General features: G+C 39.9%; 1 protein-coding gene across 2 annotated transcripts; it reads right to left on the bottom strand.

The window, feature by feature from the left end:
- Nucleotides 1-1,283: 1,283 nt before the first annotated feature.
- LOC131234995 (uncharacterized) lies at nt 1,284-21,196 on the bottom strand. 2 transcript variants are annotated; one of them, XM_058232043.1, is made up of 9 exons: nt 21,055-21,196; nt 12,746-12,919; nt 9,112-9,586; nt 8,323-8,600; nt 8,026-8,094; nt 7,850-7,906; nt 3,381-3,433; nt 3,194-3,269; nt 1,284-2,535 (listed from the first exon to the last, which is right to left on the bottom strand). In XM_058232043.1, exons 1-9 carry the CDS (start codon nt 21,096-21,098, stop codon nt 1,656-1,658), a joined length of 2,106 nt encoding a protein of 701 aa, XP_058088026.1. In that variant the 5' UTR covers nt 21,099-21,196; the 3' UTR covers nt 1,284-1,655. The 2 variants fall into 2 exon arrangements, with proteins under 2 accessions (XP_058088026.1, XP_058088027.1); XM_058232044.1 differs by lacking the exons at nt 3,194-3,269; nt 3,381-3,433.
- Between the last annotated feature and the right edge of the window lie 886 nt (nt 21,197-22,082).

The following is a 22,082-nucleotide window of genomic DNA, read 5'->3' as shown; positions in this document are numbered from 1 at the left end:
TGTGCAGGCACGCGAGTCCAAGGAAGGATTTCTGCCTCAACACTAAGCATACAATTAATGGCTAGAAAATTGATGGTCCATATTGATCATATTAGAGAGAAAGTCCAATTATTAATTTGAACCATCCATCATCTGATTGTACATCCCTTTCCAATGTCACTTTGATTAGATGATCATGACCAATATACTAATTACTATGAAAATAGATGGTTTATATTTATTAAAAAACAGATCTCATCATTGAACTAGAGCATCTATCATAAACCCCCACCTTTAATTGTCCATCCCTCCTAAAAGTCACTTTAATATAACGATCCTAACCATCCAAAAAATGGATTGAAAATGGACGGACCACTTCTATTTTATTAGAAAAGTCTAATCATTATCAGCACCATCCAACATGTGCCCCACCTTTGATTGCCCATCCACCATTGATGCGAAATCCCACTTGTTAAACAACGATCACCTTGTATCTTGATTTTGATGCATTACTTCCTGATAGATGATTGGGTGTCTCTAACCATCTGATCAATGATAGCCTAAGCGTCGAGATCATCTAGGAAAAAGTAGGCCCAACCTACACTTTGAGTCATCTATATGTTGGGGCTCATCATGGATTGGTTATAGTTCTAGAGAATCGCGTTAGTCAAAGAATCCCAACCATCCGATCCATGGGCTGGAAGATGGATTGCTATAGAAAAGAAGGCCAACTTGTTGGATGGATTAGATCATCGGATCAGTATGATTTTTAATGTCATAGCCCATGAAATGTACACGGAACCTAATGGACGGTCTGGATTGATCTTTGTCCAAGTGTCCCCATGCAACTTAAAGCACTGGTTCATCACCCACTCCCCAGGTAATTTGTAGTACTCCAAACGACATCTTGCACCCTGGCTTGATGATTGAGCACTTTTATATGAGTTGCAGAGCTCAACTATTCAAAAATGAGTATTTGATCCTATACAATCCTATACTTAACATTGTGAACATTACAATCATCGGTCCAGATCACACACCAGATGCACCCATTGTTGAGAATCCATGCAAAAATCACACCAATCAGATAAGAAAATCTCTTGTTGTAAAGGCCCATTTTTAGGCCAGCTATCAGATGGGAATGATTCCAGTAGAGTAATTTTTGAATAACGGGCAATCAACGGTGGGTGACGCACCGCTGGACGGTCTAGATTGATGCTTGGACAATCCTCATTTGCAAACTGCTAGAAGCCACTTGGAGATGCAATTTCATTAGTGTTGAATGTTACAGAGGGAAAAATATTATCAGAAAGATTTTCAGAACATGTTTGTCAATACAAATTACCATCTATAATCTTACAAAGTAGAAGCTGTGAGGTGGGCCACTTCTCAATCTGGCCCACTCAAATTCACAGGGAAACATGATACAATTGCTCAAAAAAATTGAAAATTACAAATGACGCCGAAAGATACTACGGCGATCTATTCATATACAATAGTGTGTTACAACAAAACGAGCAGCCGGGCTCCTGCAGCACCTAGGCTGCGGTCGTATCTGATCCGACATTCTCTGTATCGTTCCCTCTTATGGATGGGAATGATGCATTTCTGGTGAGTTTGGTCAATCCATCGATGTCTGTTTTCTTTAACTTGATCGCCGTCTGAACAGACTGTGATCACTTTAGCGGTGGGATGACGAGCAGCAAGCGGGACATGACATAGGCCAAAACCTCTTCCCTGTGTGAAAATGTGAATTCCAAGTGGGCGTATTCATATTCATTGTATGAGGCCTCAACGCCTTCATTTTTCATCAATTCGTAATGTTTCCTAACCATTGACGGTGGGATCACTCTATCCTTCCGGCCTGCAACCAGATCAACGGGCACATCAATGAGCCCATAATGCTGGCCCAAGTCCAAGGGATCAGGTGATCCGTATGCTTCCATGTTGGCGGTTGCGCTGCCAAAATCATACATTATGAACTTCCGTGCATGCTTCATCTGCATGAGGTGATGAGCGACGCGAAATGATATGCCAGGCATGTTGTTCATGTTATAGTGGGGCATCCCAATCGCACCGACCCAGTTCGAGCTGTCCCCACCAACAGCATAACTCATTAAGGTCTGCACCAATCCTCCCAAGGCAGGGTAGTTGTGGAAGTCCCTTGCCAGCTTGTTCAAAAGCATCCGGAAGAACCTGGTTGGTATATATATTGCGGGCACGAGGTGGACCAGGATAGGAGCCATCATAAGAACCACGTACTCTGCCACTGTAAAAGCTAAAGTGCCGTCCTCGTGGAAGCCTGCAGGCGATAACAAGATCAACCTTGACAGCCGGTGCAGCTTATTTTCAAGCCGGCGTGTTATTATGTACATTAACATTACAGCCCCTCCCAGGCTGTGGCATATTGCACATAGCTTATAGGGCTGCTCTTCAGTTTCATCGTCGAGATCAGATTGGCTGCTCTTCAACTCGGAGGTTTTGATTTGATGAATCTTCTCTATCACTGCAGGCATGTCCTGGGTCCCGTGCTCATTGATAGAGTATCTCCAGTAGCTGCATTGGATCGGAATATGTGGTACATTGTATCATCATAATGATAAATTTATAGGGGAAATATACAATATCAGATCTGCACCATTCATATGGCTGGCCCGATAGTCTGTTATCTTGGCTCGATCATTCAAAGCGCCTTTCAGAGTGTTGTGTGATCAGCCCATGAAAACAAAACTAGGGAACAAAATGATAGTGAGTGGATGGATTATCCACCTAACATCTCATGGGGTATATTACAGCATGACCCAACAAATTATGAGACTCACAAGATGCATACTTATTGCTCAATGGGTGGGCCCCACCTGTACCGTAGTTGGTTTTTTTTTATTTTTATTTAAAGCATCATTTTTTTTTTTTCAATTGAAAATCAAATAATACCTCAAACTTATATAACTGGATTCACCAAAATATAATGGCATCATCATATTACAAACATTTTAGCATTTTATAATATGAAGGCCTTCTAAAAATGCAAAGTTCCCGTTTCCATGCTTCTCAGATTTCAACGGTTTGTTATTGGGCATTTAGTTCCACCAAATATCATGGTATTTTGCACCAAATTAGAGTGATTAATCATGAAATTTCATGATATTTGGTGCAACCAAATGCACCCTTGTACAAATATACCAGGTGAACGACCCATAAGAAGGGAACTTACTTCCATGAGGAAATGTTCTCGTCAACATGCTCCCTAGAAACCAACCCACGTAGGTTCCCAAGGAAAACATCATAACCTGTGAAATAAGATGTCAATGGTACTTGCTGGTCATATTAGATGCACAAAGGACATTGTCAGAGATACATTTTGAACATTCACAGCTGATCTCAAGAAAAGCACTATGTACCTTGATCAAAGGCTGCAAATGCTGGAGAGCCAACAACTCCATTGGAAACCCAACTAGATAGGGAATTAATACATTAGAGTACTGAATGTAGAAAATAATGCAAAAAATCATGACACTAGAGGGAAATAAAAAAGAATAAAGAAAAAGAAAAATGAAAACATGTGTATAAGAGAAATTATATGGTCCTGCTCATCAATAAGTGTAGGATTCTTTACTTGGTGTACTTGGTGATTGTAAGCACAGATCTAAGGGCCCCACCATGGATAGGGAGAGTGTCCTTGAAATCCTCGAGATTGAAAGATCCCAATCCTTCAACATAGTGTCCTACAAATAGATGCTTAGCAGAAGAGAATACAACAATGGTTAACATACAATGAACGTGGCCCAAATACTAAAGAGTTATGATCTTTCTATCTGGGAGATTTCTGGGGTATCTCCATCCATGTTTGGGCCCTTCAGATTAATGATGTGGGTCATTGATTGATTGTCCCAACGGTATGGTATACTGTGGATCAGCAGCTATATCTTCTGATGAGCAGTACCCTGCAATTCCTCTGTATGAAAAGAATGTAAAGATTCCCATGATACCTTCAAAACCAATAGCTTCTAATTGGCAGTTTGTTAAGAATCTCCTATATGAGGCTTCATTTGGTAGTTTTCGAGACAACCAAATTAGTTGGTCCCTAGGCTACCTTTGATGGACGGTTTGCAATGTTTCCATCAATAGGAGCTAGGGAGACAACTAATTCGGTGGTCTAGCACACCGCAATCCTTTCCCCTTTTTGTATTGATATGTTCACAAAGATTAGATGTGTTAGAGAAGTTCTTTAATGCAGGGGCATTTTTACAACGGGCTTGAGTGGGGTTACCTGTGGGATGCAGGGGCACACTCGGGGTGGGCGGCCCGTGTGAGGCAGGTGGCTCGTGTGAGGCAATACCCATGTGATTTGAGGCCCATGAAGGGTTTTCAGCCGAGGTCCTAACCCATGAGTCCATGACATGTTGATCCTAGGCTATGAGATAAATGGATTGATTCACCATGCTCTAACAGTTCGAGCTTTTAGAGCAAGTGGTTAATTGTCCTGCATTAAATTGGATTTTGTGATTTTTCAAAAAAAGAGGGAGAGAAAAGCTCTTGCTTTCTTCTCCCATCTTCATGCGATTTGAAGATATTTACATGCGATTTGAAAGGAAGATTGGTGTGAAGCTAATCTTCATCAACGGAGGTGTGAAGTCTCCATCTATCCCCACACCATCTTCTCATCTTCCCCATCCAGGTATTTTCTTTAGGTTCTTCATTCTCCCCATCACAGATCTTCATCTTCTCCCAAACCCAACATTCTCATACCCATCCACAAGCCAAACCCTAACCGACCTAAATTCATCCTCCCACGCCACACGTGTGACCGTACGGCCACACGTGTGAATCCCACCTGCCTCTTTTGATTTCCCACCATCATTATATCAAATTGGTATCAATGCGGGAGGTCTTGTGTTCGAGACTCCTCACCGGGAGTGATTAATGAAGGGGCATTTTCATATCGGGCTCGAGTGGGATTACCTATGGGATGCAAGGGCACACTCGGGATGGGCAGCCCATGTGAGGTGGTACCCATGTGATTTAGGGCCCACGAGGGGGGTTCGGCTGAGGTCCTAACCCATGAGATGTGGGGCCTGGGCTTTGAGATAAAGGGATTGATTCGCCATGATCTAACAATTCGAGCTTTTAGAGTAAATGGTTAATTGTCCTGCATCATTCTTGTTTGGTACTTTTCATATGCTTAACCCAATGGTACTTCAATGAAAAACTAAGGGCCTGTTTGGATGCACCCTCAAAAGGGGTGTTTGACGCCTAGCACTTTTGCAAACCCTGTTTGATCCCCCACTCATCGAAATAAGTGCTAAAAAGCCAAAATGCCAAAAAGCAATCGGATAGTTTTTCAGAAAATCAACCTATGAAGTCAATACGGACTTGCTTTTGAGGGAAAATTCCTTTGGTGGAAGTTACGTCCAAACAAGCCCTAACACATACTGGAGATGAGACATTGACACCATCCTTTTGCACAATGCAAAACCTTGAATCAAACACGTAATCATAAGCAATATTTCCTGGTTATAAACACGGGTGTCGAGTTTGACCCCGCATCTCAAGGTACAATGAGATCTATGTGTTTCTTATTATAGTGTTTTTCATTGTTAAAATATTCCTCAGCATATTTTTACATATTTCAAAAATAAGTTTTACAATTTTAATTATTTTCAACATAAGATAGTTGGTGGCTGTTGAGCCATATGACCCATATCCAACATTGGCCTCCTGCCTGTTACATGCCATGTCATATCCAATCAAACATGGGTGTCTTGAAGGATTTAAGGATCTGGGTATCTTATAGCGATTTGGCACCATTTTCTTCTCATCACAGGTGAAAGCAACTACAATAGACATATATGAAGGATCTGGGAATTCAAGATGAGCATAGTAGATTTTGACCACTACATGATGTTCGGGTTGTATGTTTAGAACAGCAAATTCACATTCCCACTTTCAGCATTTAGCAAATTCTAGTTCATGATCCCTGGTAGAGATACCTGAAGTCAAACTGAACTACAATTAACATATGGGTTACCCTTATTCAAGAGATTTGCAAGATATTCCATGAGATTCTGTACAGGTTTCTACCATGACAAGGCAGTTATGCCTGATTGTTCAAGATTTGGATGCATAAATGTGGTAAGCAAGCATAGAGGAGGGTTGATGTCAGGCAGGCAGCTTATCAATGAACTTTTGCCTAGCAATCATGAGAAATCCCGTAAGCAGACCCACTCCAAATAGCTGCGACAAAGCTGTGTTAATGATGATGATAAGCAGAAATTTATAAATTATACCCTGTTTCTATGAAAGAACCATAATTTTCCTTTCTAAGACAAATCAAAAGCTTTATGACAAAGGAGAACAATCTGAAGGGACAGAGACTGCTCCATACTCCATACATAGTTCAGGAATGTTTAACCCGTTCTTTACCTAAAACATCTGAAACATCATTTTCCTCACCGTAAATAACCAAAATCTAACAAGAGAGAGAGAGAGATAGAGATAGAGAGAGAGAGAGAGAACATGTAGAGACCAAAATCTATCTTATTAGTGGAAGCGAGATTCCTAATTTTATTGATAGTACAGTAAGACACCAGGTATTGCAATTCTCTTAATCAATGGAGAGGTAACATTCATCGAATCTTCCTCTATAATAACCCTCAATAGAATGTTTAAACAACTTAAAAACCAGTAAAAGTACCTTGGCATCTGGCATGTAAGAGTCTCTTACTCCAAGCAGACCATAGACAGGTAAGTTTGACTATTGACTACTCTATCATCGCTAATCAAGCTGCCACCAAAATTCAATTTAATGGCACCACTCAATTGAGCATCCCACCTCAGTAACAATGCTGCTCTCTCTCTCTCTCTCTCTCTCTCTCTCTCTCTCTCTCTCTCTCTCTCTCTCTCTCTCTCTCTCTCTCTCTCTCTCTCTCTCTCTCTCTCTCTCTCTCTCTCTCTCTCTCTCTCTCTCTCTCTCTCTCTCTCTCTCTCTCTCTCTCTCTCTCTCTCTCTCTCTCTCTCTCTCTCTCTCTTCTATCCTCTCCAAACCACAAAAAGAAAAGAAAAGAAAAGAAAGAAAGACTGGTGATCTAACACCCATGCTCTCCGTCAATGAAGTCCAAAAGATAAACACTTCATTTTAACCAACCTAATAACCCCAAAATATATATATATATATATATATATATATATAACTCCATCATTTCTCCTTAAGCACTAGGTTCTATTCCACTCCCCACACATAACCCTAAATACTAACAGCCCTTTAGTGTTGGTGAGCCTCTAGAGGCTCAACATCATGGCATGGTTCATGAATGCAGCATAAGTGACCACAAAATGGTGAGTAAAAGAAAGTTTTCTTCTTCTTCTTTTTATAAATAAAAAGAAAGTTTTCCTTGTTAATCCTGATTTTGGATTCATTTTGTGGTGCGATGCTCCAACTGATAGTGTGGCTCAACCAGGAGTTCAAGATTTGAAGTGACTTCAAAACCAAAACTTTTGAGTAAGGTATTAGAGTGCATTACTGTAATTGGTCTAATCTTAAATCAAGTTATCTCCACTTTATTAGACTAATAGTGGCAATTCATCTTGATATTGCATTGAAATACACCCCTAGTAAACAGTGGTTTTTGGCACCTTGAAGAGAATGGGATGCTCAGTAACTGAAATAACAGTAATGAAGAGGACATGGTGGAAAAATTGGATCGACAACGAATATTAAGTAAGCCAACATAAAATAGCAGAACTGAATTTATGTTAGGGTTTAGGTAAAATAGCAGAACTGAAAATTTAGGCTGTAAACAAACAAAATCTCACAAACAATTTGAGATCACACTGCATTTAGATGAAACTTTGATATGCACATATAACTCACCCCATGGAAGAATCCAATATTCCATGCTGTAGATACACAACCTTCTTTGAATCACGTCTGTACCATTCCAACAACATGCCATTGTAGGAATCCCACATCCATGTATTAGAAAGAGTTCAATACCAAGGTTCTAATGCTATAACCAAACTAGAACTAAAAGAAGATTCATTTTATACCTTGGGATTCTTTCAAGATGAAGGACATATCCATCGGAAGTAACTACTCGAATAGCTTCAAATGGATACCTGAAATAGATGGCTTGCAGTTAGAAGTTGGTACTTGGAAGTTGAGACCAGGGTTGCATCTGATCATTCCTCTTAACCTTAATCTTCAGGTGACAATAAAACCATCACTGAATACACTTATTCACATTCCAACAGTACCACGCACATGGAAACTAGCTGTGAAAATGAGAATGCTAAACAATGAAAAGAAGAAATGTAACTCCTATGGATGGTCCAGTCAGTGGTTACCCAAGTTCTGTTATGACATCCCGACATGTCCGCTCATCCGTATTCAAACGGTGATGAAAGGTCATCTCCCTCTCTTTTGGACTCGGGGCTACATCTCCAAGGGTAGCCATCAGAACAGATACATCTGCATCACTGTCTTTCTTGTTCTTATTGCCATGAGAGGAAACCCATCTAAACAGCATACAGCAAGCTTCTGATGGGGAAAGAAGGTAATGTGCTCCCGTGTGAACAATGTCAAAGACAGCTTCTATAAAGATCTCAATCGCTAGCTGAAGATCCTGGTTAAGAAAACATCGCCTGATATGAGAAAATGGTAAATTCATTTTGGAGAACATAGAGAAGGAAACAATATAGAAAACGAAATGCTACCAGCATGGAATCAACAAACAGTTTATGGCAAGTATATGATGCTTGATCGAGTTATTATTTCGCATGACATGGGCCTCCCTTATCATGACACAGATTGTATGTATGTTGGGCATCATGGCAGACGGGAGAGCCCCAACATCCCCCTCATCAGATGAACCTAACGGTCCAGTTTGGCCCTTGTTAAATGTGGGTATTGGTTCTAATTGGTGAGGTATTAGGGCATGGCCATAGCATGATGGGACCCACAGCTAGATAGGTTGCCAAAAGGTGGGTCCCCATCATACCACTCTGGGTTGGAAAAAGAAAGATGTTTTGTCACGATCGAGCGTCATATGACATCTCTAATTAGATAGCATTTCAATACACACACACACACATACATATATGTATGTATATATAAAAGAGCTGTCCTATAACTACCTCAACAACCCCACGTCTCCTGTCAGTGGTACAGGGAACCATGTGATCCTCTATGAGGTTTGATTTATTGGAAGAAGGTAAACATGAAGACTGGTGATCTTCTGAACTGACAGAGGCTGCACCCAATTTCCAAAAGCCAGCAAAATAACAAATACGAAATGGAATCCCCAGAATGAATATTGTGGGCCACAACATCCATGAAAGCAAGCATTTGATCCAGCGCATTTGATGTCTATCATACTTGATAAAACTGCTTGTCCTGGAGAAGGATGAAGATGAAGACAATGGAGTCGCAAAACTGCTTGTCCGGGACAAGGATGAAGATGAAGACAATGGAGTCGCAAAACTGCTTGTCTGGGAAAAGGATGAAGATGAAGACAAGTTATCTTCTTCTCCAGATATATAATCCTCACTTGAGGAAGTGCCAGAATCCTCAGAAAGTTCAAGAATGAATTGGTTGAAAGAAGAGTAGCCACTATAAACACCAAGAAAACGCAGTCATGTTAGAAAAATAAAAACTGGAATATAGACCTTACCAACATAACCAAGGTGGAAAAAATCCATTTTAACAATTAGAAACTGAAACTAGGGGTGCATCTGAATGCCCTCCTCAGCCAGAAGGAAAAAACACTGGCTGCACTTGGTTGCACCAAATATCATGAAAATTTGGTGATTTCATGATATTTGTAGTGACCAAATGCAGCCCAATCAAAATAATAATAATAATAATAATAATAATAATAAGATCCTCATAGAAACAAAGGTATATTGGATTCAACATAGTCACAACACCTATATAGCCCAGACAACTGACCCTACTGAATGCTCAGAAGTTCCCATATTTTTAGTCCAGACAAAAAGAGGAATGCTGATTGATCATGACACAGCTTATTGCACACCTTAGCACACACAAGTTCCCATTGAGATGGATGGCAGAAGTACAAGATCTTGACCACTCAGCAAGTGTGCCCCACCATTATGGCCCAGAAATAGGCCAAACAGACGATCCTAGCACTTAATTTGAGGAAAAGAATTTACCACCATCCATTTTTGGGCCCCTTGCTGATTGAGTGTTACGATTGTCTGTTGGCCTGTTTTTGGGCCATTGCCTGTTCATGGTGAGGCCCTCAAGACGAGTGGTCAAGATCTTGTACACACCTGCCATGTCTCCCATGGGAGCTCATGCGTGTTCATGGTGTGAAATGATTGTGTTCGGTTAGCAATTCTGCAAAAAAATGGCCCAGAGACAGAAATCCCAGAAATGGAGTTGAGCGGAAAAGCATGGGCACTGCAATACAGCTGTGGAAGACCTACAGGTCAAGTTACAGAGACATAGCCATGCAAAGAGTGCATATCCAAGTTACAGGATCCGCATCAAAGGATAGATGCATGTTAATATTACTTTTTTTTTTTTGAAGAGTGCATATCCATATTACTTCAACCACGGGGAATGTAAACGTGTAAGTATCAAAAGGACAAAACCAGTATCGATTTTGAAACTGAAGTATTCATACAGCCAAGCTCTAAGCTGTGACTCAAATATGAAATTTCGAATAAACCAATGGCGTATGAATTCTTGGAAGAGGAGAAATCCACAAACATACAAAATCTGAAACTATAACAAGAAATCTCATTTAGTTACTTCCATCTGACAGATCCCAAATATAAAAAGAAATTACACCAAGGCCTGATGCAAGCTTTAAAACCCTCGATGTTATAGAATTTTGTCTGGTCAGAAGGATTGTGGATGAAGATTAACATGAACAGTAGATAGTTCCACTTCTAGCCAAATTTTAAACAATAGAAAATGCACCAACGACAGGCTCCAACAATGATGCAGGAGGATGCGCCAACACCCATCTAGAATAGATGGATTGAGGAAAGCAAGGACCAGCTTGATGCATATGACGACCCTTCTGACTGTGAGCACAGAAATCAGCTTTCCACACCCAGAATCCAGCAAAAGCACTCTCTTTCTTTCTTTTTTTAGAGAGTCCATAGTTGTACTCTGTTTTATGGTTGTTATGATATCCTAGCCTTGTTCTAACTTCTAAAGGGTATTTTTGTCAATTCTATGGATGGTTATTAGTTGCTTAAGTGGTTGTTAGAGTCAGTCAAGGTTGGTTGAGGATTAGCACACTAATTACTTTGGTCAGTTGTGATTGTATAAAACTCTGTTTTCTTGTAACTGTATATAGTTTTTTTCTTCTTTTTTTTTTTTGGAATTTTCAAGAAATTGAGATATTTGAGAGAGGTATTATAGCTTCTTTTACTTCTCTCTTGGGTGGGTTTTTGGGTTTATTGACTCAAATTCATTGAATTCTCCTGATTTCCCTTCTCCTCTCTCTTGCTTGTGTGATTGATTTTGGGTTTTTCATTTGATTCGAGCAAGCAATCCCAAATCTCTATCAAACAGTCATTGCAATAGCAACTATCTATGCGACAAAGATATGGGATGTGGACTTCTTTTTTTATAACTAAAAAGGGGTTAGTGCTTCATGGCTGCAGATTTTAAGGATATGATTGCCGAGTTGGATACGTAAAAGATAGCCTATGCCCAGAGCTGGGTTAAGGACAATGATGACGATGATGATGTGGATGAGACCAATTTATAAATAGGCAGTATGTGAAGCTTGATAAATAAATAATAATAATTAATAAATAAACAATGGCTTTTGTTAGATCTGCAATTACATGGGAGACCACTTTTCAGTAACCTATGCCATTATTCTGGTGGGCCCTGCCAGTGAATGGACCCATACCATGATAACTCCCCTATCGGATGATTCTACCAATCCAGAGAAAACAGAAAGTAACTAACGGTTACCATTAACAAGTGCACAATCATATGGTCGGTATCATTTGATGGGGAAATTTTTTGGGGCACCTCCAATCCAACATGGGGCCTACCATATGCATTTTGGATCAACAAAAGTTGCCCCCACAGACATCCAGTTTATTAGGCTAACATTGTAGATTTCCTCTTTTATGCAGAGAATACACATGAAAACTCATCTTTCCAACACAATGGAAGATCAAGCTATCCTCAATCAGCCTTTCCTTACCAGGTCCACTAGCATTTTGCTAGTTATGTGGATGGCTACTCATTTCATGTTTTTGCTTGCAGCAATACAGAATATCCAGCACAGACCTCAATTCCTTAATGAAGGGATGCATGTGCTCAAAGAATCCAACTTTCTATTTACTAGAGGGATCTAAGCAATCAGGGGGAACCACCATGGCTTCTCTCTTCTTGAGAATCCATACATCTTTTATCAATGTACGGACAGCTACCTCTCGAGCACAAGTTTAGGTTTGGCCTTAGTGGGAAATGAAGCCCCTAACAACACATCTTCACAGACAAAGAACTACAACCTCACCCCTTTTATTCTGTGGTGATGATAGAGGGATTGTACCATTTGATCCCTCATATGGCGAGTCGTTTTACGAATGAACCATCCTATTTCCCGACACTCCAAGCATGTAAGCGAGGAGGATTGACCTCAAGTGGGCAGCCGATCCTTGGACTTTAGGCAGGCTATCATGAGAATTTTCATAAAACCAACCCAAATAGCTGGGACAAGGCTATGATGATGATGACGATGATGATAGAAAAATATTGGTCAGAACTTACTTTTCCATCCAACGAGGAAACCAAGGTCCGCGAAAAGTGGGCCGGAGCTCCCAGCCATGGATACCTTCAAGAATAGTAGTCTTCCCCGGCAAAACAGCCAAAAGAAGGGCCGACACCCCATTAATCAGCCTCACAACATTGTTCAAAGATTCATAAGTGAATGCCTTCACCGACCTGCACAGTACAATGTGTTTGCTTAATGACATTTGATATCACATTGCCACTTGAGATATGTCTAAAAGAATATTGAAGTGGCATGTATTTATATGCATTCAATGAAGTATCGCATCAAGAAAATAGACTAAAGAGTACAATTTCTCAAATAAATTGAAAGAAAGAAACGACTCGATGGGCCCCACGATTTGCAACCTCAATAAGTAGAAAATTAACAAAAGACACGTTCCATTTGCAATTTTCTAATTGTCCCCCAAATCATTCCATAGCCACATGTCATTGCAATGTTCCCATCCACCAAAGCCATATGGGTGCGCCAACTCCCCAAGGTGGGTGGGATGCAAGGTTTTGAGATTTATTAATCTCAAATTACATATTTATAATTACAGTAAAACAAAAGGAAATTGGAAACCTAAAATATAAAGATTAAGAACATGCTAAAGCATGTATAATCACGTTGTCCTTAAAGCCTTATTTGCCCCTTCTCAAGGTAATTGAGACTGTTGACAGGTTACAGACAAATAGCTTTAAGGATATGATGAACCTGTGTGTGGTTCTGCGTTCAACAAACACGAAGGAACCACTGATGGAACTCTATACACATAGTTTTACTGGTAGATAAAAGCTAAAAAAGAAAATCCCAAATGGAAAGAGAGAGAGAGAGAGAGAAAGAAGATTAGTTCTACTGGCTTAAACCACTGCATTAGTCTGGTTCTTCTGGACTTTTAGGTCTTGGCAATCTTAGGTTCATATTGAACTTGCTGGCTTGAACAAAGAATACTTGGAGTGTCTCCGTTACTATTAAGACACTTGTCTTTTAAACTGGATTTCATTAAGAATTCTGAGACTCGGCCATCTATCTATAATGGCCAGCACTACTTATCGTGGATAAGGTTATTTATGATTTTACTACTGAAACCTTCCACATATCAGTAACTTGTTTTTACCCATTGAAGCCGAACTTAGAGATTTTCTACTTTTATATTGGATTTCCATCACTGGTGAAATTTTGGTTGAAGAGCTTCAACCACATCCCTCTAAATGTTATCCTTACTATCTCTCTCATTAGAGGTTTAGTAAAAGGATCAGCCAAGTTATTACTTGATTTCACATAGGAAATCTCAATGATTTCGTATTGAATTACTTGTCTCACATAGTCGTGTCACAGACTTATATGTCTGGACTTTCCATTATAAGTGTCGTTATAAGCTCAAGTTAATGTGGCTTCACTATCACAATGTAGCGAAACAGTCAGAATAGGCTTCGCACATAATGGGATTTCTAATAAAAGATCATTAAGCTACTCAGCCTCTTTGCATGTTGTACTTAGGGCTATAAACTCGGACTCCATAGTCGAGTGAGTTATGAAGGTTTATTTTTTAAATCTCCAAGATACAGTTGCACCTCCTACGGTGAAGACCCACCCTGTAGTGGACTTGTTCTCCTACACTTGATATCCAACTCGCATCGGTATATCATTCCAATATGGCAGGAAACTTTGAGTAAAATAACATTAAGTCTTGCATTGCTTTCAAGTAACCAAGAACTCTACTGATTATATTCCAGTGTTCCACACTATGCTTGCTAGTAAACCTACTGAGTTTACTCACAGCATATACGATATCTAGTCTAGTGCATTGCATAGCATAAATTAGACTACCTATAGCACTTTCATATTCAAGTTGTGCAACTGTTCATCCGTTATTCTCATTTATCTTGATACTTGGATCAAATGAGGTTTTTGCCTCTTTTGTTTTCAGATAGTTAAACTTGTTTAGTATTTTATCAATGTAATAAGACTAACACAGTGCAGAACCCCCACTATGTTTCTTAACTTTGATACCTAAGATGGTATCCACTTGTCTAAGATTCTTCGTTTTGAATACGGAAGACGGAAACTTCTTTGTTTCAATTACACCTTCAATTTTATTACTTATTATTAACATGTCATCAACATACAAACAAATAATTGTTATATAGTTACCATTAACTTTGGAATATATGCATTTGTTAACTACATTATACATGAAATCATGAGATAGTATGTTGGAATCAAATTTCACATGTCACTGTTTAGGTGCTCGTTTTAGTCCATACAATGATTTAATCAATTTACAAACTTTCTTCTCATTTCCTGGCAAAACGAACCCTTCAGGTTGTTCCATGTATACCTTCTCGTTAAAGTCATCATTCAAGAACGTTGTCCTGACATCCACTTGGTGGATGTGAAGATGATGTATAAATGCTAGCCCAAATAAAATCATAATGGATGTTATTCTAGCTACAGGAGAATATGTGTTAAAATAATCTATCCATTCTTTTTATCTATACCCCTTAACTACTAATATAACTTTAAAGGTTTGGATAGTCTCATCAATGTGGTTTTTCTTCCTAAATACTCATTTACATCCTATAGGTTTGGAACCTGGAGATAAGTCCACCAGTTCTCATGTTTGATTTGACACTATCGAGTACATATCATCATGAATGGCTTCCTTCCAAAAGGTTGAGTCTCTAGAAGACATAGCCTCACTAAAGGTTTTAGGGTCATCTTCTATAGTCATTACTATAGGTATCTTCCTAATAACACTGTCTCTATCACTTTCTACGATATGAAAAAAGATACATTGAGAGTCTATTTGTTCAAGGTCAAGACTATTTTCTATTCTTACCCTCTGACTCCTATGAGGTTCGCTTAGAGCTATAACTTCTTGTTGAGCTTTACTCACGGGTTCACTTCTAAAAGTTTGGATTTCATTATCCTTTTGACTCCAATGATAGTGAGTTCTCAAAAAACTCTATATCTCTAGATTTTATGATAGTGTTAGACTCTCAAGTCTAGGAATCTATAAGCTTTGTTATTGTATGCATACTCTACAAAGGCGCACTTGATAGCTCCGGGTTCTTACTTAGTTCTTTTGGGATCAGGTGTCCTGCAATACGCGAGACACTCTTACACTTTAAGATTCTCTAGGTTAGGTTTCCTACCTTTCCATATCTCATATGGTGAGGTTTTGGTTTTCTTAAATGGGATCCTATATAGGATGTGGCCCGCTTCAAGTAGTGCTTCACCAAATATACTTAGCGGCAATTTAGCTTGTATTAACATAGAGTTGACCATCTCTACTAAGGTCTTATTCTTTCTTTCTGCTATACCGTTTTGTTGTGGTGTGTATGGTGCAGTGCATTGGTATACTACGTCGTGTTTTTCATGGAAGTTAGAGAATTCACTTGAGAAGTATTCTCCTCCTCTGTCATTACGGAGAATCTTTATTTTCTTATTTAATTGATTTTCCACTTCTGCTTTATATACCTTGAACATACTAAGCGCTTCATCTTTGTTCCTTAGTAGGTATACGCACACGTATTTGGAGTAATCATCAATAAAGGTTATAAAGTACCTTCTGCCTCCACGGGTAAGAATGACGTTCAACTCACAGATATCAGTGTGCACAAAATCTATTACTTGAGATGATCTCTCAACACTTGGAAATGGTTTCTTTGTTATTTTGGACCATATGCACATTTCACATTTATCGTTCTCATTTTCAATGTATGAGATCAGGCCATTCTTAACCATGCATTTTAAGGTAATATATTTTATATGTGATAATATACTATGCCATAATGCTACAGATTCAACCATATACGCAGAAGTGCTACTTTCATTCAAAGAAAACTTAATCATGCTATTACAAGCATATCTCTTTCCGAAAAAGTTCATATTCTTTAACAGAATCAGTTTGGCTGATTCGTACATTAATCGTATCTCAGGTTTTCCCAGAAGATCCCTAGAAACTAAGTTTCGCTTCATATCTAGGAGGTGCAGCACATTAGTCAAGATCACTCTCTTACCAGAGGTAAACACCAGTTCCATGATTCCTTTGCCCGCGACCTTCGATTAGCCTTCATTACCCATTTGGACTTCTTGATCATTGGTCACGTCTTCATACGTTTCGAAGGCTAACTTGTTGTAGCAAACATGGGTTGTGGCAGCCGTATCGTACCACCAACCAGGGACTTTCCCTTAGATCATGTTAACCTTGGTGATCATGACAACTATCTCATTTTCAACTGCACTTACATCTTTCTTTAATTTGCGAAGTCGGCATACTCAAGCATAATGCCTAGTTTTCCATATACATGGCAAGGGCCTTTGAACTTTCCGTTCTTCTTCTGTGATTTCTCGAATTTTCCTTTATTGGGTTTCAAGGAATCATCTTTCTCGAGATTCTTGTTTTAGATCATTTCTACTACTTGTACCTTGGACGAGGAATTTCCATTTTCATTTTTTTAACTTTCCGTTCTTCTTCTGTGATTTTTTGAATTTTCATTTATTAGGTTTCAGGGAAACATCCTTCTCGGGATTCTTGTTTTGGATCCTTTCTACTGCTTGTACCTTGGACGAGGAATTACCATTTTCATAATTTTAACTTTTCGTTCTTCTTCTGTGATTTCTTGATTTTTCCTTTATTAGGTTTCAGGGAATCGTCCTTCTCGGGATTCTTGTTTTGGATCATTTCTACTACTTGTGCCTTGGACGAGGAATTCCCATTTTCATCTTTCTTATCATGGTTGCGAGATTTTTCTTCAATTCTCAAATGTTTCTAGATTTGTTCCGATGTGTAGTCATCAGTCTTATGCAACAACTTCTTCCTATAGTCTTTCCACATCAGGGGCAATTTTGTGATTATAGCCCCGACTTAGAATGACTTAAGGAGATCAATTTTAAGAGCCTTAATTTTATTTTCAATTAGCTGCAGTTCTTCGATTTGGGACCGCAATGTTTTATTATCTACCATGTTAAAGTTAAAGTACCTAGCTATCAGTAACTTGTTGGTACCTTCTTTTCAGCCTTGTATTTGAACTCTAAGGTGGTCCAAATTTCTTTTACAGATGTAGTTTGCGTGTACAGATTGTACTTACGGTCAGATAGTGTGTTCAAGATGTGTCCACGGAACAATAGTTCATCTTTAGCTTGTTTGTTTCGTGCAGCAACTTGTTTCGGTGTGTCCTTGTCGGTTACTTCAGGCAGTGGATGTATGTTCGGATCCAAGATGTGGTAAATCTTCAATGTCGTCAGTAGAAATTTTATCTTGACTTGCCACCTGGTGAAGTTGGTTCCGTCGAACCGATCGAGTCGAATCAGATCCTGGTTCATCAGTTTGATGGAGGATACACCTTCAGTTTCCATTACAATAATGCTTTAAGAATTTTGGATTTATTAATCTCAAATTACATATTTATAATTACGGTAAAACAAAAGGAAATTGAAAACCTAAAATATGAAGATTAAGGACAGTCTGAAGCACGTGTAATCACGTTGTCCTTAAAGTGTTATTCGCCCCTTTTCAAGGTAATTGAGACTGCTGATAGGTTACAAGCAAATAACTTTCAGGATACGACGAGCCTGTGTGTGGTCCTGCATTCAACAGACATAAAAGAACCACTGATGGAACTCTATAAACATAGTTTTACTGGCAAATGAAAGCTAAAAAAGAAAATCCCAAATGGAAAGAGAGATGGAGAAAGAAGATTAGTTTTGTTGGCTTAGACCACTACACTAATCTGGTTCTTATGGACCTTTCGATCCCGATAGTCTCAGGTTCGTGTTGAACCTATTGGCTTGAACAAAGAACACTTGGAGCTTGTTGGTTCAGATGAAAGAATGAATTAAATAGCTAGTGATTATCGAATGAACTAGCCAAAGCTTTTTTTATATAGGCAAGGGTGGCTGGACATTTTGGTCTAGAGTCATAAATACAACGGACCATTTCTGACTGTTGGAGAGAATAGCCATATTTTTGGCAGTTTCTGACCATTTTACATGTAGGGGACTAGCTACATGCTAGCCGTTTAGACATAGTGGCTAGTTGTTTCTGTCTATTGGGCTAGCCATATGTAGCATTTTCTGCATGGTATGGTCGATTATTGCATGAGCAATTACACTAGGCCTCTCTCTTGAACGGCTCCACAACTCCTATATAAGGCAGTGAGGTCTCTCTCAAATCACTTCCCTATAATACTCCTCAACTTCAAACCCAGTTGCATGTGTGAAGTGCAAAGTGGGCTTCTACAGCCAGACTGCCTCGCATGCCCATGCCCTCACACCGAGACCGAGACCATGACCGTGCTCGAGTCCATGCGCATTTACACTGGAACACGCAAGTCTCGGTACTCCTTTGTCTCACCAAGCAAATATTAAGGTACTCAACACCCAACTTATAAAGTAGATTTTTTCTTCTCTCCTATCCAGTATGGAACCATTCCCAAAGGTGAAAAAACCAAGTCTTTTCACAAACACTAACATATATTATTCATTTTTATTCAAAATATTTTTTAACCAAAATCATTTTTCCATAACACAAGGTATCAACATTGCAAGTGAGAGAAGAATTCAACCTTCCCATTTCCATCTGAAATTCTCACTATTGATTTTGCATTAGAAAAGGAGGAAAACTGAAGCCTAAACGATGCGGGTCCCTACCTCATAATACCCCAAATGCGAATTATACTAAAAAACAGAAGCCTACACACATGCGGGTTCCTTCCCCATACTACCCCAAACGCCAATCATACTAAAAAACCAAAGCCTGCACATGCAGGTCCCTTCCCCACATTGCTCCAAACACCAATCACATTGTCTACACCTCATAAGCCCGGCCAACCAAGATTCGGCACTACACCCAAATGCACCCTCAATTACAATATACGACCAGTGAAACATACACCGCACATGGCATATGAACTGTGCATGATGTCATTACCACCATGAAGGCCACCTGACACAAAAGTTGGGCCAATCCACTCATCAAGCAGCCCACACCACACATACCAACAAGTGATACCTGATGAGCCGACCAGCCTGATTTCCACATCATGTGATCTTCATGGTGGGGCCCACCTTGTTGCATTTTAAAAGGTTTTTTAAATAAAAATTCACGTTTTCCCTTCATGTTTTTTAAGTGTTTTTGTTTTTAGTGTAGCTCTCTTGTCCCATATAAAAAAGAACCAAAAAAATCTCATGTATATAAGAGATGTGGTTTGTATAAGGCTTGAGCCGCCAAGGAGGAATAGCCATTTGGGTTAGACCATCTCTTTATAACGCGCGTGCGCCGAGCCATGTGCGTGCGCGTGCTACGCCGGTTCAAATCTGGGTTTGGGTCTATGTGTGGACCGAGAGAACACTCGCACTAACGGTTTTTATTCCACACTCCACGAGTATACTAGCACCTGTCGGTTTTGCGCGAATTTTAAACCTAGGACGCGTCTGTTCGGGTGGTCGCACCAGTTGGGTTCAAACCCAACGGACCTAACTCATTTGAAACGGTGCTTTAAGCACCTAATCGTGGTCTATATATAGACCTATTCCTTTTCCGAAAAAAAAATAATAATAATAATAAATTCATTCAAACTAATGATTTCTTTCTCCGTTTCTTCAAAATCTATCTCTGGTTCAGTGTTGTTTTGCCAACTGAGTTCGTTGTAGAGTCAACTCACTTCGGTTAAGTACTGCATGCTGGTTCAAGCCCGTGTAAAGCGAGTGCACCATTGGAACCGGATCATAGTTGTTGTATCTAGAGGCCAACTGTCCAAGATTCCTATTGCCCTTGGGACGCCATCCAAGGAGGGCATATTTGGTTTCAAGCCGAGTGACCCAGTCACGCCTCGACTCAAACAAATAAATAATCTTTTCTTACTTTATTTTATTATTTAATTTTCTTTTTCTGAATATTATCTACTGTTTTCAACGCATTATTTCCAACACACCTCACACACGGGTTGGATGTCCCAGGCACGTGCCACATTACAATGTGCATTGGAGCACGTGTTCCTCCACATAATCAAATGCTTCCATTTCAAGCCCTAAATCATCATCCACACTCATAAATTGGGGAAAAAAGCACCTGATATATAAACATCGAGAATGCAGAGATACGGTAATCGGCAACACCCATCGACGGCAGATAGAAGATAAATAAATAATGTATATATAAATATATATATATTTTTTTATTTGAGCTCTACATTTCTGAAAAATCATGATAATTCATGAAATGTAAGAAATTTCAGAAGATTTTTGAAAACGAAATAAGAAGAGAAGGAACATGTAAGGAGAAGATCGAGTGACGTACTCTTTTGTGATGGCGAGAGCATGGTCGACGAGTCGCTGCATCATCGAGTCATGGGAATGGGGCGTGACTCAGTGAGTCGCGAGAGAATTGAAACGGGAAGCGAGGGAAAGGAATGAAGAGACGAGAGGCAGGGAGGAAAAGAGGAGCCGGTTTAGAACGGACGTGCATAGGCTGCCACGTGGAGAGCACTGATTGGGTGTTAGAGTTTGATCGTTGGAGGTTGATGTGAGTGGATAAAATAGGACCGATATCCTCGGGAGCGGAAAACACATACATCTTGTTGGGTCCCACCGTGTGGACGGTGTGAATAAAACACATAACCCATTGTGGGTTCCACATGGGGCCCACCAGAATGTTTATCTGACACCGAACTGTTAATAAGGTCACACGGACCTGGGCCCACCCAAATGTTTATTTTCCACCCAACCTGTTGATAAGGTCACGTGAGCCTGGATGAAAGTAAAAACAAATTTTCATATTGACCCAAGGCGGACGGGTCATCAACGCTGTCTCCTGTGACGTGGTCATTTGATCAATGGCTGGATGGAGTGGATAGAACACGTACATCATGGTGGGTCCCACCGTCCAGGGGTGTGGACTGTGTGGGCAGAACACATACACAGTGGTGGGTTCCACCATCCACTGCTGTGTACGGTGGGAATGAAACACATGCATCATTGGTCCCAATGGTGCCCACCATTTTGTTTACATACCATCCAACCCGTTTAATAAGGTCACAGGGACGTGAATGGAAGGAAAAACAAAAATTTCATAATGATCCAAAACTTCTGTGATCCATAAAAGGGTTTCAATGGCAGATGTTTAATAAATACTGCTTTCTATGATGCGGGTCACCCGAGCGTCAGATCGGCCTAAGCTTTGGAGGGGGTCCACTGCAAGAAGGGGCCCATCACATGAACGGCGTGGATGAAGAATACACATCATGGTGGCGCCCACGGCTAGGACCGTGGGTCCCTAGTCGTCCGCTCGCCAGCGCAGGACGGTGCGCGTCCCCTCTCTCTTTGCTG

The sequence above is a fragment of the Magnolia sinica genome, chromosome 19, assembly GCF_029962835.1.
Source record: "Magnolia sinica isolate HGM2019 chromosome 19, MsV1, whole genome shotgun sequence".
Taxonomy (NCBI): Eukaryota; Viridiplantae; Streptophyta; class Magnoliopsida; order Magnoliales; family Magnoliaceae; genus Magnolia; species Magnolia sinica.
Note: the sequence above shows the minus strand (reverse complement) of the source record. Positions and strands in the feature narration are given on the sequence as shown.

Coding starts and splice junctions, on each gene's coding strand:
- LOC131234995 (XM_058232043.1), bottom strand. CDS start 21,098: ATGATGCAGCGACTCGTCGACCATGCTCTCGCCATCACAAAAGA. Junction 8,601..9,111: donor GGAGACGTGGGGTTGTTGAG/GTAGTTATAGGA, acceptor TTTCTTAACCAG/GATCTTCAGCTAGCGATTGA. Junction 3,270..3,380: donor ATTTGCAGCCTTTGATCAAG/GTACATAGTGCT, acceptor CTTATTTCACAG/GTTATGATGTTTTCCTTGGG.